Here is an 18,003-nt window from a genome sequence, read left to right as displayed (position 1 = left end):
TTAACTACATTCCAGACTACTACATATCCAGGTACAATATATTTTTTCTTCTTATAAATCCCTTTTAAAATAATATAATCTGCTGAAACACGTTTTTGATGAATGAGGTCCCCACATCTTGAAACACTAATCTCATATTAATTGACATCCTCACATAGCTGGTGAAGAGGTATAGACTTTTAGGGACAAATCCTGAACAGTGCTGGAGTTGAGGGTGCTGGCAGGATTGGGTCCTGAATATATGGGACTAGTTTGGCATATGTCATGTCAAACACAAATAATAACGTATTCTTGTGATTGAAAGTTCCTAGAAACATTTTATAAGGGATGTTGGAAGCAAGATAATACAAACCTCATGGTCCAAATGCCCTCTCCACATTCAAATTTCAAAACCCTTTAGCATTTTCAATTGATGCAAATGTTTTTCATATTTCCAGTATACTCCACTCCATAGTAAAAAAAGATGGTTTTATTCTACACAATTTAAGGACAACTGTCAGCAAATTACTTAGTCACATATTTTCTTTGTTACAACCACCTTTATTAAGTGTGCTCACTTAAAGGAGATGGATGTAATTTTATTTTCTTGTACAATATGAATAGATTTAAAATCTTAGGACTTGATCCGGTCATCTGTTACACGGTGAAACTCAGTATGTATATTGCACATGTGTACAATGAATAAGCAAATTTTTTTTAACATAGATGTTACTGTATGGCACAGAAGTATGGAGGAAGTCCTTGGCTCTGTATATACATGCAATATAATATACTGATAATCACAATTAGGTATAGGCATATGCTTAAAAACTCAAATGTATTTGCACAAATAGTCTGTTGGGAAGAATTTAGAGATCAGGCACTACAATGGGGGTAATGGCAAAATATTTCTCGAAGGAGAAGCCAGTCGACAGAATACACACTTGGTTACCGCTTCAGAGTCATCACACTGTAGGAGTGAGAAAGGTTTTTCACATTCTTCACACTGATATAAATGTAACATGAAAAAACAACAAAAAGGATGTTAGTTAATCATATGTGCCAGACATGAATTATCTTACAACTGATGCTCAACTATAAATATGCAGCCCTGATTTTCAGAGGTGCTGAGCACTTGTAGCTCTTATTAGCTTCAAATGGTGCAGTGTGTGCTCAATACTCTTGAAAAATCAGGCTCATTCAGTCATTGTGCAGGAAGCTTTCCTAAACTTACTAGTATCTTTTTGTAGTTTGTGATACTGCCTTAGCAAATTTATTATTATTAGTTTATGCAGCACTGGAGGTGTGATGGGTTTTACAAAACAAATAAAGATGGGGTTCCTTTCCCAATCTCGCACGGCTTAGAACAAATTGTTTAATTGGAATTAAAACTGAATTGTCATCAAAATTTCTTTCTTTCCCCCTCCTCTTAACCTCTGGTAGTGATTTCATACCTTTTCTTTTCCTTCTTTTGTAAACTCAATATTTGTTTTGTTTATTGGGGAGTCATAAATGTGCATGAGTGCATGAATACCACTACCTGAGGCCAGCAGTATTGCTAAATATGCAGCCAATCACACTACTAAGCATCAGGTTTGGAAGCCAAAGGATTTTTTTATTTAAAAAAAATTAATTTGGTTTACTATTGTTTCTAAAAATACAATGGCATCTGTACATGGACTTCTGCATCCTTACCAAATACTTCTTAAAAAAAAACAAAGAAAAGCATTGATGCATCTGTTTTGAAATTCCTTACTCTTCTCCCTCCCCCACTCACATATAAATAATTACATTAATTTTGTGAACAGAAGACAAAAATAAGGTAAATCAATGTCTGAACCCAGCAATCTTGTTGACAATGTCCTTTCAGCCATTCATATTTTGGTTTTGAACAGAGTGAGGTGTAACTTGAGACTATATGGGCAGACCCATCAGCTGTAACTTCACATAATGCTTACCTGAACTATTTTTGTGCCTCTTGTATTTCTGCTTTCTATTGCTGCAGGAACATGATCAGCCTTTTCAATGTTCCATAATCTCAAAGTAGCATCCTAAAAGTCAGAAACAACAATTAGGACATGTATTTATATGTTATCACTGGTCAAGCACCATAGCAAGCTACAGTATTTGTCCAATGGATAAAGGCCTCATCAGTTGCACAAAGCACAAATAACTCTACTTATAAGCCAGGAAAATTTCTTGGATAAGAGATGGGCATTATTTTTAAAACTGTCATTACTTTGAAAACAAATAATTGTTTTACTCACCACAAATATTTAGTAGTCTTAGAAACTGAATTTATGGGTCACACCAAACATGTACACCTACATATAAAGTTCCTTTTAATATTTTCTGTAATTGCTTTTCAACTGATCGTAAAACTACAAATGAAAGACTGTCTGGGTCAACTGTTACATTAAATTATAATTTTTCTAAAACAAATATTGAAATACACAGTGAAATCTGTTTCCAAATTAGCTTCCTATACCACATCTGTAAGTTAGTTGTTACCTTTGAGGAAGAAAGGATCCATTTCTTGTTGTTGCTAATTGCAACATCCATCACCCAGTCTCCATGGCCCTGGAGCAAAGCAAATTGTAACTTTATTACTTTTATAATAAAATAAATAGCTGTCTTCACCACAAATCCATTCGGGCAGCCCTTCCTACATTAAGCAAAACCTCTGTGCATGCTCACTCATCCCTGGTCAGAAGAACAGCTGCTATCAGGTTAATCTTTTTCTGCATATACTTGACACTGCCTGATCCGCTATCTGTGGTTTGTGTAACAGCAGCATCTCAGTTAGAATTGTAGTTCTGGTGGGTGCAGTGCTGGCAGCCAGTGTGGTAGATATTTTTAGTTCCAGTCCTCCTTGTGTGTGTGTGATTGTTTGTGTGTTTTCCTGTCTACATTTTTAAATAATTTAGCGAAATATATATAGAGAAAGAGGGAGGGAAGAAGACAGGGAAAGAGTTGTTTTCTAGTGCACACAGTGTAGAGCAGTTTGAAGATGTGGGTCAGGTGACAAGAAGGGGGAGAGCTTTGAGGACAGCCACCAGCCCTTCCCCACTTCAAGGGAAGGGAGATGATTCAGAAGGCAGGTAGTTGCATTGGGTGGGCTGGGCCTTCTTGCTGCTGCACAACTGATCACTGAGCATGCATGGAGATTTGTGAGAGCACCATTAGGTCTCCTACCACAAGAAGAGAATCAACCTAAAACCAAAAATGAAGAAGTAACCCACACAGTGAATATATTAAAAAATTAATAGAATTAATGAGAAAACTCCTAGAGTTCAAAAAATGATGTTTTTGCCTTTTGATAGACAAACTTCACATATGAAAAGTATGGATTAATGTTTATCAAAAAGAAACGCATTAATATTTTCTAAAATACAGGGAGAAAGGCAAAGACGTATTTAATAGGATATATGGCAAATTTGCCATTTTAGAGTCATGTATTTCTTTGATGCAATCCTTTTCATTTACAAAGCATGTCCACAAAGTCTTTGTTTCTCTGAACACAGTGGGTATCAGACAACAGGAGGCAGTTTCTTTGCTCAGAGTTCAAAGCTTCTTTTCAGCTTGCACTCTGCCCAATAAACTTCTTCTTGCTTTCTTTCCCAGCCACATTTCCAGGGCTTCTCTTGCTGTTTGCTTGGCTTTTTGGCTGCTTCTCTCTGCTTGCTCCTGCCCACAGATGTGCACATCTCCATCAAACAATACCCAGAGACCCATACTTCTCCCACATACCCTCCTCCCACGTAGCTCGGTTCCTGACTAGCCTTGCATGTGACCTGTGTTTTGGGATGGTTCTCCTATTGTTTCAACTATCTTACTCCAAAAAGGAGCTTAACTGCTCCTTACATTTATCCTGAATGAATGGCAGCTATCGCACTCACCAGCTTCAATGAATTTTTACCCAACATCCATCAAACCAATATTATGGCCCAACTTTATGCATATTGTGGCCGAACTTTACAAAATTACATGTAAAATTACTATTATTGTGCATACAGTCAAAGTAACTGCATGTGTAAATAATACAAGCACGTTACACAGACAAATTTGAAAAGATGGGATTAAAAGTATGCCAGATGTACAAAAAAATAGCCTTATTGTCAACACCACTAATATTCTAAATTCACTGCTAGGATCTACTGAAAGGTTTTAAAACCTACATGCATTGGACACTAATATCAGATACCTAAATCACATTGGAAGTGACTGACTTATTGAATCATACTCTTCTAGAGCATAACAGTATCTTCCATATCAAAAGCAGTCTGTCCTCGTGGCGATGATAATCGGTGCTCTCAAGATCTCTTCCACACCCAGTCACTTGCAACAAGGATAATTCTTATTTTAGATTCTGGGTTCAAAGTGAGTTCTTTAAAACCAAAGAGTCAGTTCTAAGTGTGAGTAACAAAGAGTGGGACTGAAGAAACAAAATTCTGAAGGTAAATATTTTAGCTAAGTGTCTTTTTCAGCAATGAAGGTATTTCACTGATGTTTTTGGCTTCAGAATTTTATTCAGATTTATAATATTGATCTTTTCTCATTTACAGTTCCAAAGTGGGAACCCAAGTACAAGGAGGGCACCTGTAAGTTTCAGTCACTATCTCTGAGTCCTTTTGAAAATGATACAGCTAACCATTCAAAATAAAACCTTAAACTCAGTTCTTGCACCAGCCAGCCAGCAAACTGCAGGGACCAGAGCAACAGATACCCTGAATCTCTCTGCCCTCTCACAGTGACTGTGCAGCTACTGTATTCTGTACTTGCTACAGGCAATGAGTGTGTTTCTTTGGTAGTCAATGTACAGCACATGGCAGCAGACCAATCTTAAGGTCACCAAAACTGAATTAAGGACACCATGTCAGAGCATGAAATTAAGAGTTGTACTCTTAAAAGGTAAAATCCATCATGTTCACAGTTAATATCTGATCATTTCAAGTCAATAATAAAATTTTAATGGTACATTTTGGAGGGCCTTTGAAAATTTGTACCATAAAGTCCTAAACTTACTAGCTCCTATATACCATAATGTGCTTCCTCCACAGATGTACCACCTTGTTGCCTCAGGTATGAGGCAGTCATACTGTATGTAGTGAATGAGGAACAAGGGCTATAAGCACTGAGCAATAAGGATAAAGTAAATATCACACAGCTGGGAGCTGCCTCATTTACTAAGCATCATCTACCCCAAACACTGAATAAGAGAGTGGTTGATCATGAACCTGTAACGAAAGATGTATTATAATACATATGAACGTGGGGGCAGAGTAAAAGTTGAATGGACAACCTTAACTATGGCCTTTCCTAACTTTTGAGTGCATCTCCTTTGTGACCTTAACCTTTTTTTTAATGTAGACCATTATATTATATGGATACATACATACTTACAAAGGCATGTAGCATTTTTAAATTCATACACACATTGACCAGTCTCTTACTGGGGGAAGTCATGATCTTCCATGGTAAATATGCTGTTCTACACAATGCATTTACTATCACAGCTGATGCAGTAAGATAGAAATCTAGTAGTATGTTAATAACACATCTGACAAAGAAAATAGCCTTGCCGGTAATTATAAAAGAATATGTTGTCCCCAAGAAATTAAAGTCACATACAGTACATAACAGATTCTTGTCTATGTTTATGAGGGTTAGGGTGGGGGGAAGAGAGAGAAAAATCCATACACATCAGTTAATGTAAAGAGATATACAATACTCATACTAGCTGTAGATTTGTATAGCTTCTCACTAAACTAGTGAGCAAATAGGAATTTAGTACCTTTAACGCTAGCTTTTTATATCCTGCTCCTGCATCCCACAGAGCTATAGTTTTGTCATATGCTCCAGACACTACAAGAGATGCTAAAACACAAATTAGATGCCATATTATTTCTCTGGGGTTTTTTTTATACAGACTAACAGAACAAGCTCCATCCAGACTTGGATCAGACTGTTCACAGAATTTAAGTAATTCACTAGTATTAGGTATGCTCTAGCAAGGTAATGGAAGTCCAAGAATTTTTTTAATGAGTATAAACATAGGCATAAAATTCAAAGTTATCAAAAATACAACCAAGCATACAAAGTAAGAGAAAATGCTGATGACATGAAATTTGGTGAGACATTTTATTTAAAAAAAGTTAAAATAGCAAAAAGTTATTTGTAAAATTACTAAGTTTTGGTTAGCGAAACAATCACATTTACTAATTACTATAGCTTTTCTTTTACTGGTAAGTTTAGTACTTGCAGCAGTTAAGAACCAGTGGCTAAAATACACTTCATTCACTAGAAGCTTCTCCAAAACCTTTCCTGAGGTAAATTTATTTCCTTGACTCCAAATAGAGCATATTCTTCTAACATGGGACAGAAATAGTGGGAAAATGTCAAGAAAGTGTCAAGAAAACTTTCTTGTAATGAGCTCTCTATCAGATTAGCTTTGAACAGAATGAACCACAATAAAGATTTTTGAAGCAGAGGTGATACTTCCAAATACCACTGTTCAGAGGCCTATCTGCAAGTCAGCTACTATCCCTATGAATGCTACTGCCAAACTAGTTGGTGCTACCACCTTCGATAATTTCATTCCCAGCATTTTTTCCCCCCAAGTGTGTAGTTTAGGATTGAAATCACCGAACTGAGAAGACTGGGTTTAGATGGGATCACAAGGTGAAGAGGGGTCAGTACTTTAAAAGGCCATGGTTGTTATGGGTATAAAAACGGGAAGTTCTGAGAGAAACAGCCAATCAAGGCATAAAGATTTGTAGTAGCCAAGCACAGCAAAGAGGAGAGACAACATTTCAATATAACAAGTTGATGGTGTTTTCTTTATCTCTGCAATAGCAATATCACAGGCAAATTAACACCTAAGCTTCAGCTTCAGAGATTATTTAGTCCAGGACACAGTTATTACCTGGGATACAAAAGTATTAAAATATCAGCCATTTTATAGAAAGGAGTCATAGTGCTCTACTACTATATCTCACAAAATACCATAAAGATTTTTTTCTGAAATATCACATTACTGGAAAATGTGGATTGAACCATGTAGAAACTTTACTCCTGGAGGTACTGACTAAAGATACACAGTGACAACCTCTCTCTCTCATTCAATATGCTTAACAATAATAATATGTACCAATATACTGTATATAGTGTTTTACATTTTCAGAGTGTCTTACAACCATTAACTAATACCAGGTGGATAATAGCAAGCATTCAATCCATGAGGTGGCTCAGTAGTTTGTTTCTACTCAATCTACTCTCTCAATATGATCTTTTTACAGAAAATCTTTGACGATTATATCAATTAAGCAGCATTTGAGATGTCTGAGTAAAGCACAATACAGACCATCAATTTCAATTTACTTACATTATGTGGGTAGCCATTTAATCCAAATGAAAAACATTTAATTTTGAAATTGAGAAATAAATTAGTCATGTGATTGGCATGTGACCCCCTGTGACTTATCTGAAATGTAGTACATGTATATACTTGAAGATGTGTATAATGGTATTTAACATAACTCACCATCTTTGCTAAAAACACAGGAACTAACAGAACCTTCATGACCTTGGTTCAAGCAAATAGGTCCATGATAACGAAACTCCCCTGTTTTTATATCCCATATTTTTAAGGTTTTGTCCCAAGATGCCGTGCACAAGTAATGACCATCTATGGTAAAGCAGCAGTCTGAGATGACATTGGTATGTGCCCTGAAATACACATGAAAATGACTGCAACAGGATACTGTGATTTTTAAAGCCATTAGAATGCTGTAAGGGCTTGATCTTGCAAGGTCTGAGTACTCTGACCCATCTAGTGAAGCGTATTCTTAGCTTTTATCATCTGAGTAGTTCTGTAAAAGTCACTGGAACTGCTCATTTGCAAAAGATTAAGCATGTGATTAAGTGCTTTTCTGGATGCAGTCATAGTGTTTAACATCTCACAGGATCCAGTACTAACTGAGTTTTAAGTAGAGCTTATCACCTGTTTCTTGTCACCCACAGGGTAACACTATACACCAGTTGAATTAAAAGGCAACATTGAAGGGTGAGCTATGGATGCCTTCAAATAAACAGCACTGTATGTCTCTCTCTACATGTAATGAAACTATATGGTGATTTGAAACTAACTAAACATAATCAATGGAAAAGTTTAATCAATTCTACAATGAACTCCAATTTTGAGAACAGGGGGTGCACCTCAAGAAAGAATCTCAAAGTTCCAGAACATGACAGGACTTTAGTAATTCATGCAATCCACAATGGGGAAGGGATTACAAGCATCTCTGCAGGAAACAGTGCTACATCCATTGCAATTTAAAAGAAGGATTAGTAAAATGCTCCAGATCTGAGTCTCCCATTCTAAGTAAATTCCTAATCCTTTTAAGGGCAACTTTAATAGTACCTTTTTATCCAGACAATTTATGATTAATGCTTTTATGATTTAAAACCAGAACCACTGAATTTGTTTGCCATTGTTGATGATTTTCAATAGCTCATCTGATATCTTCATTTGTTGCATACTCCCTTCTTACACAGACTGTAGCATTCTATCTTTATATAAGGATTTTCATGTAGTATTGACTTCAGTGGGAGTTGTGGGGGCTTCTCTCAGGATCAGGCTATATGCACATACACCAATCAAATGCAGCAACACACTCAATAACAGCAAGGTGGCCTGGATATCAGGGAAATCCCTAATATTAAGAATAGTGCTATAGGAACTTTACAGTCACTATTGGTTAGTCTCTAAGGTGCCACAAGTAATCCTTTTCTTTTTGCAAATACAGACTAACACGGCTGCTACTCTGAAACCTATGATCAGACTGGATTTCAGGTGTTATGTTCTCATCTGAAATGCCTCCAGTTAATGCACAGAAGTCAATCTATTTACCTCAGAATGATGAAGGGACAGTTTGAACCTCTCAAGATTTGACCTTTTGGTTCCAGGGAGTGTACAAATTTCACACCTCAGTTTCAGATTCAGAAGCCATCAACTCTAGATAGTGAATTAACAGCTGTGAGTTTTCTCTCCAGATAATTTCACTCTGATTCCACACTCAGATCAAGACCTATCCTTCTCCAAAAATATATCCTGTGCATATGTATATGTTCCATTTTGCAGTCCTTTAAGAGACCTGTATCATGCTAAATGGTGTTTCATCTTCTTCACATTTGTTAATGTTATTATCCAGTGTTGCTAGTCCTGAGAAACATCACGACTAGCTTCCAGTTCAACAGCACATTCCCCATGCTATTGTTTGCTTTCTCCACTATCAAATTCTACGTCTCAGTACCTAGAAACTATGATTAGCTTTAGTTAATGCTTACAGATGGACAGATGCACCTCATCTATCATTCACATCAGTAAGCTTGTATATAGCATATTATTTAACCTTTCCATGTGTAAAGGGACTGTTGTCCCCTTACTAAAATTCATTGGGGGTGTTCTGGTTGGCTAGCTCCCAGTACCAAAAGAAAGGGGAAAGGTCGATGGGAAATCAGGTCCTTGAGACTGATAGTCCCCAGGAACAATGGGGAGAGGCCAATGCTCCAAGTCCAACTGATTGACAGGGCAGGCAGGCTAATCAAGAAGTCAGGAGGCCAGGGGGGGTCCCGCCTTCCCAGTGAGCTGGTATTGCCTGGGTCAGACAGAGTGGGGCTAAGCTCAGGAGCCAAGCTGAGCTGGGGAGCAGAGCTGTGCCAGATCCAGAGGGGCCAGAAAACCAGTCCAGGAAGCAGGTCAGTGCTGGGAGCAGAGTTGCAGAAGCAGCTCACAGAGCAGACCTGATCTGGGAGGAGAGCTGCAGCAACCAGAGGCAAAGGGGCCAGAGAAGTAGCCCAGGGAGCTGGAGGCAGAGCAGCAGCAGCGCTGAGGCAGAGTCGAGCTGGTGCTAGAGCAGTCCGGAGTCAGGTGCAGTGAGCGGCTGGTGAGAGCGAGAGGGACCCTGGGCAGGAGGCCCAGTGTAGGGAGACACCCCCAGCTAAGAGGCCTTTCAGGTCAGACTTGGAGGGGGATCCTAACCCTGACAGGGCGGAGACAACGCTGGGAAGAAGGGTCCTGCCACCTAGAGCCTGAGAGCGTGTGGCCACTGCCAGAGCAAGTGTCCAACCCGCAGCATCCCTGCAGCACAACCAGAGCCTGAGAAGGGGCCTGGGACTTGTGAGGAACAGACTGAACTTCCCTTACATTCCAGAGACTGCTGGTTGTGATGTCCCTTTGTTTGTGGTTTCCTTTAGCCTTTCCCATTTTTTCCTTATTTTTTTTAATTGATTGCTGTTTAAGAAATTGTATTTGCTTTGAACTGCATGTAACGATCAGAGGATCAGGGAAGCATCCACTGCAGAGAGAGCACCCCAGAGTGGGAATTCCCTAGCCCCTGCCCTAAGTGACCACAACAAGGTTGGGGGTTGAGCCCCCCAGGAATCCTGGGCCCAGCCTTGTTGGGGTTATGAGGACTCTGCCACACAGGAGAGTGGAAGGGGAGCTCTTGAGGTCAGGCAAGCCTCTGGGTAAAGGAAGTGAGAGTGAGGACTCAGATCCTTTCGCTCACCCATTTCACTGTGTATAAGTGTATAAGCCAGGACAGTTCCCCATAATAGCGGGACCATTCCCTGCTAACACATGTATTTAGATAGTATGTTGTTCAGCCTTTCCATGTATTATGCTATTCAGTTACATAATTACTGTTCATTTTCCCAGTATAAATTGTAACACAAATTTCACTGATGCTTTTTAAAAGTACATATAAACCTTGCCTAATATAGATATACTATTTTTCTTACTCATTAACTGTGATAGTGGTGGATTGTGCTATAATGTCCCAAAGCTTTATGGTCTTATCAGATGATACCGAAGAGACTCTCTCGTTGTCAGGGTCAAAACAACATCTTGTGATTGTGCTTCTGTGATGATCTATAATAAAAACCAAAACAAAAATATTACCTATCTTGTAATTCTGCTTCCTTGAAGATGCTATTTTCTGGATTCTCACATCTGGGTCTCAGCTCTGTAGTTCAAAAAAGGCAGAATTCCCTGAACTCTTGATGGTTTTTTCCCACCAACGGCAGTGAGTAGGAGCACAATCCCCCTTTCCTCCCCAACTGGCGTCATGCAAAACACCTGAACTAACTTACTGCCCTTCAAACCATCCAGTCCCGATTAAGTAGGAAATGAAGGAAAAAAACAAACAAAAATTAGCCAATAACAAAAAAAAATAATTGAAAATGTAATCTGGCAAAAGGTAGGACAATAACATATCAAAGTGTCAGAAAAAAATTCACCCCAGAAATTCCCTTCTGAAATCAGAGAGGAGGTAAGTAGGTTGAGTGAATAAGAATATCACATAAAATGATATCTTCAGAGAAGCAGGTCAGTATTCCCCCTTCTCTAATGATATCTTCTAGCCAAAATTCTAATTCGTGGAGATTAAGCAGCCCTAGGAATACCCCAGAAGAACAACTTCAGCAGGCAACAAGAACAAGTCCAATAACAATAATGTGAACAAGCAATTAAACCTTGGGCATAAAACAAAAGTGGAGGTGGTGGCTTGGATTCCCTACCTGTTACCACTAACCTTTAGTCTTAAAAAGCTTGGGGAGATAGTTCCTCCTATTTTATACTAGGGAGTTAGAGTCCAAGAGTGAGAATCCTGCACAAACATCATATTTTAAAAATGCATTATTTCATGAAATGTACTCCAAACTGATTTTAATTGTAATTTATAACAATTCTTTTAAATATCCTAGAAAGAATAGCATGTCAAAATAGTCACTTATGACTTGAGATAATTCTCTCTGCTAAGCCATTCTCGCTAACTGCCTGTGAAAGTAGTAATCTTGACCTGGCAGGTCAAGACGTTGATATGCTAGCTCTTTAGAGGAGGGCACAGCACTTTGCTCCTTAAACACTGATTTTTGTCCAATCTGAGGAATAGTATAGGCAGCTGCTATAGGATAGATCACTTATCCTATTCTCCAAGCAGGGAAAAGGGTGTAGTGGTGCTGTCACTACAAGCTACGCTACACTACATTAAGAGCCTATATCTAAGACAAAAGGAAATTTTAAAGTAAAAAGGTAAGCAATAATCTTGCAGACATTATCTGATTAACCTTCATTCCTCACAGATCTGGAGGGATAATTACACTAGACTGAAATATCATACAATAGATTGATTAATTAAGCAGTCCTATGAAACTGTAGATGAGCAAATATAAATATTATATTTACTATCAACATATTACCAAAGTGAAATTCTATTATGAAAATACTGACTCCTCATTGGCTTTGTTACATTAGTTGTCAGCTATTCTGCCATGAGAACATGTAAACATGGCACACAGTAAAACTTCAAGGCACACAGTAAAACAATTATCTTTGTAAATATTTCCTATCAACAAATTAACATCTATTCAATCATATTCAATCTATATATTAAAGTCCTATTGATCTAAACATTAATTTGCAATAGTCTCAACAATGGGATTACAATTTGCATGTGAAGTAATAAACTGGAAAAAGTTAAAGGACATTTGAAGTACATGGTACAACTCAAAATCCAGTATATCATATGTGGGATTTTTTTTAGCCATGGTATCATCCAGTTTGTATACAAAACAAGCTCATGGAAGGGTCTTTTTTTAAAACAGCATGAAAGTCCCCAACACACAGTTCAGTTGAAAAGATACAATAAACACCAGCAAAAGCAATACAGTGCATTGGAAAAGTTATGGGATATGTTAAGTTTTCCTCAGTTATGGCTAAATCTCAGCTATGTTGTCTTTTGATGAATAACTTTATTAAAACATATCCTTATGCTGTGCTTTAAATTAAAATTTAAAATTCAAAGGAGTAGTAGTTTTGTAGATTTTTCTTTTTTTGCTAATGAATCTAAAAATAAGTCACTAGCTCACTATTCCATTGATTTTTAAGCTTTCAGGCCCTAATTCAGCAAAGTACATGGTTAAACTTTAAGCATGTAAGTCAGAGGTGGGCAAACTATGGCCCGTGGGCCACATCCAGCCCGCGAGACCGTCCTGCCCAGCTCTTGAGCTCCTGGCCTGGGAGGCTAGTCCCCGGCCCCTTCCCTGCTGTCCCCCCTCCTCCGCAGCCCCGTGGACAGCACACCTGGCTCCAGCCGAGGGGCGGGGCTGCGAGCTCCTGCTGCTCTCAGAGGCATAGTAAGGGGGGGGGGAGTTGGATAAGGAGCAGGGGGCTGCGGGGGGCAGTCAGGGAGCAGGGGGCAGTTGGATGGGGGGGGAGGTTCGGGGGGGTCAGTCAGGGGACGGGGAACGGAGGGGATGGATAGGGTGTGGGAGTCCTGGGGGGCCTGTCAGGGGGCGGGGGTGTGGATAGGGGTCAGGAACAGGGAGCAGGGGGGTTGGATAGGGGGTGGGGGTGTGGATAGGGTTGGGGGGGCGGTCTGGAGACAGGGAGCAGTGGGGGTTGGACAGGGGGTGGGGTCCCGGGGGGCGCGGTCAGGGGACAAGGAGCGGGGGGCTTGGATGGGTCAGGGGTTTTGAGGGGGGCAGTCGGGGGCGGGAAGTGGGAGGGGGCGGATGGGGGCAGGGAGCCAGGCTGTTTGGGGAGGCACAGCCTTCCCTACCTGGCCCTCCATACAGTTTCGCACCCCAATGTGGCCCTCGGGCCAAAAAGTTTGCCCACCCTGAGGTAAGTAGTTCCATGAAAGTCATTGTAAACCAACTCTGTTCTGACAGGTTTCAGAGTAGCAGCCGTGTTAGTCTGTATTCACAAAAAGTGTCCCTTTAAAGAATAATGGAGCTGTTGTCCATCTTGAAACTACATTCAGCTATAGTGTACTTCTGACTTTTAAGAACTAGAAATTTCAGCAAAGCACTTAAATACATGTTTGTTTATCCTTTAATTTATGAGATTGCTCAGGTGTTTAGGGCTTGATTCTGCAACATCTTCAACTCCCACAGGCTTCAATGGGAGTTGAAGGTACTCAGCATAACCCAGAATCAAGTCCTTAAACATGTGCTGATGTGCTTTGCTGGACCGCAGTCTCAGCGCTGAAATTGCTTTCAAAGGGGAATTGTGCTTAAAAATCAAAACCGCTGTCAGGCTAATTTTTCTCCACAACATCATTTTTATAAAAATAAGTTCTTATGAAATCTAATAGAAATAGAAGTTCTTCTATAAACTTTTTAGAAACAAAAACAAAGTCATGGAAATATTCTTTTAAATCAAAGAAACGTGCCCTTGCAATGTTTGCATCCTAAATATGTGTTGTTGTGCCAATTTATGAAAACCAGAAAATGACTATAAACCAAAGTGATATTAAATAGTCAGTTTTTTACAGGCCAAAGAGATGAAAGTTTAAAAAAGAAAAATTGAATAAATTGTGAAAAGTAAATTAGATTGTTAAAAACTGTATCAATCTAAAGTGATATTTGTAACGAAATAACTGTAGTTAGTTTAACTTGACAAGACAATACGTTTATGTACATACGGAGAGAAAACACACAAGCCTTCTTGGTTACTGCAAAGCAACCACTAGAATTCAGTCTTATATGTTTATCTATGAGTCCACATGTGGACTCATGCACCATGTTATCATTGATCTATCTCTTATCCCATCTTCCTCCAGTTCCTGGTGCTTTTATGATAGCATAGTAACTATCACATACGTTTTGGGAAGAAAACAGAAGGAAATATTAACTCATGTCACCGGACCTGGGATACAACTTACCAGAATGCACAGAGCCCACCCAAGCCCTTCTACACCACTTAAAGAGCGCATAGGGCTTGTGCAGACCCATGGGATTACATGGGCCTTAAGTAATTCAGGAAGCTTAACCAGATCTAGTGAACTGGGATACATTCCATCATCAGTGCACCTCAAATGCAGAACTCACACCAAACAACACCAATTTACTGATCCTGAAAAATCTAGAATTAAAAATCCTCTGAGGAGTCTATTACAGAAAACAAACACTTCAGAAGGAGAGGAAAGAGATGGGAGAAAAGGAAGAGTGAGTTGCAGAATGCTAACACATATGGTTAAGATTCTTGCACACGCTCATTTTAATACACATTGACAAAGCTGAACAAAGTGTAACTGGACAAAAACATCCTATAGAAATAAAATCCTGATGTTCCATATTCACTGCCATGTGGATGGCATGTTTGTGATATGTCTTCTTAAATTCTGTTTCCCCTTCCTTACCCATTAGTTTGTTTCCCAACCTCACAAAAGATTGTTTGAATCCAACAGATCTTGAATTTAATATTAGTCTAGTTTTTATGACTTTCTTTATGCAATCAAAAATTATCTCATCAGATGCAAGATTCAAGAATGGAAGAAAACAATGTGAAGTTTTAAAGTCTTACCTTGAACATATGCCACCGTTGTGGCATTTAGTGCATCAGTAACACATATAGCATTTTCCATGTCTAAGCCAGATACCACATATTTACCATCACACGAAATATTACATGAAGTTACAAGGCCTTCTTGGTCGACAGTCCACTGACGAAGAAAATAAACGGAAAGTCATGCTTTTGGGGATTAGTTATGACATAGTTTCTTATCCGTTCTTCTGTAATCGGTAAATAGGCTCAGAAGGAATAGTTTTTTTGCTACTGTTTGATATTTTAATGAACTCTGATACATGTGTGTTTACAGTATTTCAATTTTTTAAACCCACGTAATATTTTGCATTAGCAATAAATTTAAAATTTGATAGCACCGGCCAGCTGAGGTCATAAAATTGGCCACAAATATTAAATGAATTAAACCTCAAGGTAGCCTTCTGGGGAGGTAATCATTCTTGTATTATTTTACAGATGAGGTAACTGAGGCACATCAAGAAATTCACTTGCCCTAGGTCACACAGTTAATCGCTCTCACAGCTGAGCCTACAGACTCCAACTAGACCACATTGGTCAGTAATGTGAGGATTGCATTTTTTACTGTACCTCCAACTTAAAAATCTTTATGAATGTGATAATATTACAAATTTCTGCTAAAAGCTAAACTCATTGAAAAAATCAATACATACAAGCATTTTTCCTGTTTCCATATCCCAAGCCTTTACTGTTTTATCATATGATGATGTTATCACTCTAAAAATTAAGCACATTAACAAAAACAACAATCAATGTTTCCATTAAAAGAACTGACTTGAAATGCTGTTAGTGTAAAAACAATAAAAAGTTGTCTTTGTGGGGAGAAAAACAAACACCACGTTTAGTATTCTGTTAAATTATTTGTTCTCTCTACTTCCCAATAATTTAAGACAAATATATTTTGTTTTTATATTTTTGCAAAAACTATTGCCAAAAAAAGGAGTTAGTTGGAAATTTTGAAATGAAAGTTGGAATTTTTCGCACTAGAAATTAACAAAAGAATGCCTTCTATGTAATTTTGAGTACAGACAGCCTACTCATTTTCATTTCGTCCCATTACAAGTTATTTAATTATCATTAACTTTAGAATGAATATAAAGCAATTATGGTGGGCTTGTTGTTATGAATGTGAAGTGTCTTCGTTGCTAGTTATTTGCATTTTCAGGAGTTGATATTGCTGCGTAACACCACTGACCTTGCTATGCACAAATACAAAGCCACATTACACAACAAAGCCATTTAATAAAGTTTACTAGAAACTGACAGGTTTCTGGTAAATGGGAGCTCACATTAATTTTTTTCTTCTACACTTTTCTTAAAACATTCCCACATATTTTAAATACATTTATTCTGAATGTTAAAGAACATGATAGTTATTCTTTATTACCATAATGGCTTTTCACTTGTTCAGTTTTTGACCAATTTATTACAATGTCACTGAATATCATTTTATATAAGTTCAACATGAACATGGATTTTAAATATAATAAAAGAATAAAAGGAACCTAGATGGCAAGGAATTTCATACATTAGTCTTCTGACAATCTACAATTTATTTTCTGCTCTTCAGTAGACATAACCTAACACATAAAGTCCATATCTAGTTTATATATCAATGCTATTTTTGACTGGAAACAGATATAAAGGTCAACAAACTATGAAACTCTGCTTGTTTGTTTAGCAATCTTCAAAAACTCAGGCAACAGCAAAAGGCACTGTTAGCATATTTAAAGTGCGGTGACCAAAGTTTTGTCACTACTTAAAAGTTTTTTTTGCCAATCCTCCAACTTGATTGGAATTGATCTAGACCAGGGGTCGGCAACCTTTCAGAAGTGGTGTGCCAAATCTTCATTTATTCACTTTAATTTAAGGTTTCACGTGCCAATAATACATTTTAATATTTTTAAAAGGTATCTTTCTATCAGTCTATAATATATAACTAAACTATTGTTGTATGTAAAGTAAATAAGGTTTTTAAAATGTTTAAGAAGCTTCATTTAAAATTAAATTAAAATGCAGATCTTATCAGTTTAGTGTGGTCCTTGCCCTTGCTTTTCCTTGCTGAGTTTTCCAATGTCTGGCACGTATTTGGATACTTTAAGCTGCACACAGGCTTCTCAGTGATCAGGTGTTAACCAGCTCCGAGAGGGACAGAGGACAGATTTCATGTGTGAAAACACCTGTTCACACAGGTATGTGGATCCAAATGCTGAAAGCATTGCAAATGCAATTTTCTTCAAACATTTAAATTTCACTGGCAGGGACATCCAGCAGGTCAGAATAGAAGCCCCATGATCTCTCTCGGTAGCTTCAAGTGCACTCCGCAGATCTCCAAACTTTGACGCCCACAATTCTGAGCTTTTTAACTGAATGAGCTGCATTTTGAAATCTTCAACACCCATCCACTGAAATACAGACAAATCCAAGTCACTTTCGTTGAACTTTTCAGGTTTAATTAGAAAAGAAAGCATTGGACCAAATCGCTGGAAATCTTGAAATCTGTCAGAAAATTCTGATTCCAGTTCTTGCATGTACCTTCTAATCTCAACATCAAACGCAGTGCACTGTTCCATGTGGCGTCATAGTGATGTAAGCAGCAAATCAGGACTTAAAAATATCCCAGTACAATGGAACTG

The 18,003-nt window shown here is 38.3% G+C and overlaps 1 protein-coding gene across 1 annotated transcript in view; it reads right to left on the bottom strand.

The window, feature by feature from the left end:
* Nucleotides 1-862: 862 nt before the first annotated feature.
* Nucleotides 863-18,003, bottom strand: part of WDR88 (WD repeat domain 88) — a 29,022-nt gene continuing 11,881 nt past the window's right edge. Inside the window, exons 4-11 of the mRNA XM_077831424.1 lie at nucleotides 16,021-16,084; nucleotides 15,350-15,488; nucleotides 10,783-10,912; nucleotides 7,523-7,707; nucleotides 5,774-5,856; nucleotides 2,491-2,559; nucleotides 1,938-2,030; nucleotides 863-985 (exon numbers count right to left, since the gene is read on the bottom strand). Of these exons, the coding sequence (XP_077687550.1) occupies nucleotides 863-985; nucleotides 1,938-2,030; nucleotides 2,491-2,559; nucleotides 5,774-5,856; nucleotides 7,523-7,707; nucleotides 10,783-10,912; nucleotides 15,350-15,488; nucleotides 16,021-16,084 (886 nt within the window). The remainder of the gene's footprint in view (nucleotides 986-1,937; nucleotides 2,031-2,490; nucleotides 2,560-5,773; nucleotides 5,857-7,522; nucleotides 7,708-10,782; nucleotides 10,913-15,349; nucleotides 15,489-16,020; nucleotides 16,085-18,003) is intronic.

Source organism: Eretmochelys imbricata, chromosome 12 (assembly GCF_965152235.1).
Source record: "Eretmochelys imbricata isolate rEreImb1 chromosome 12, rEreImb1.hap1, whole genome shotgun sequence".
In the NCBI taxonomy this organism is placed as follows: domain Eukaryota; kingdom Metazoa; phylum Chordata; order Testudines; family Cheloniidae; genus Eretmochelys; species Eretmochelys imbricata.
Note: the sequence above shows the minus strand (reverse complement) of the source record. Positions and strands in the feature narration are given on the sequence as shown.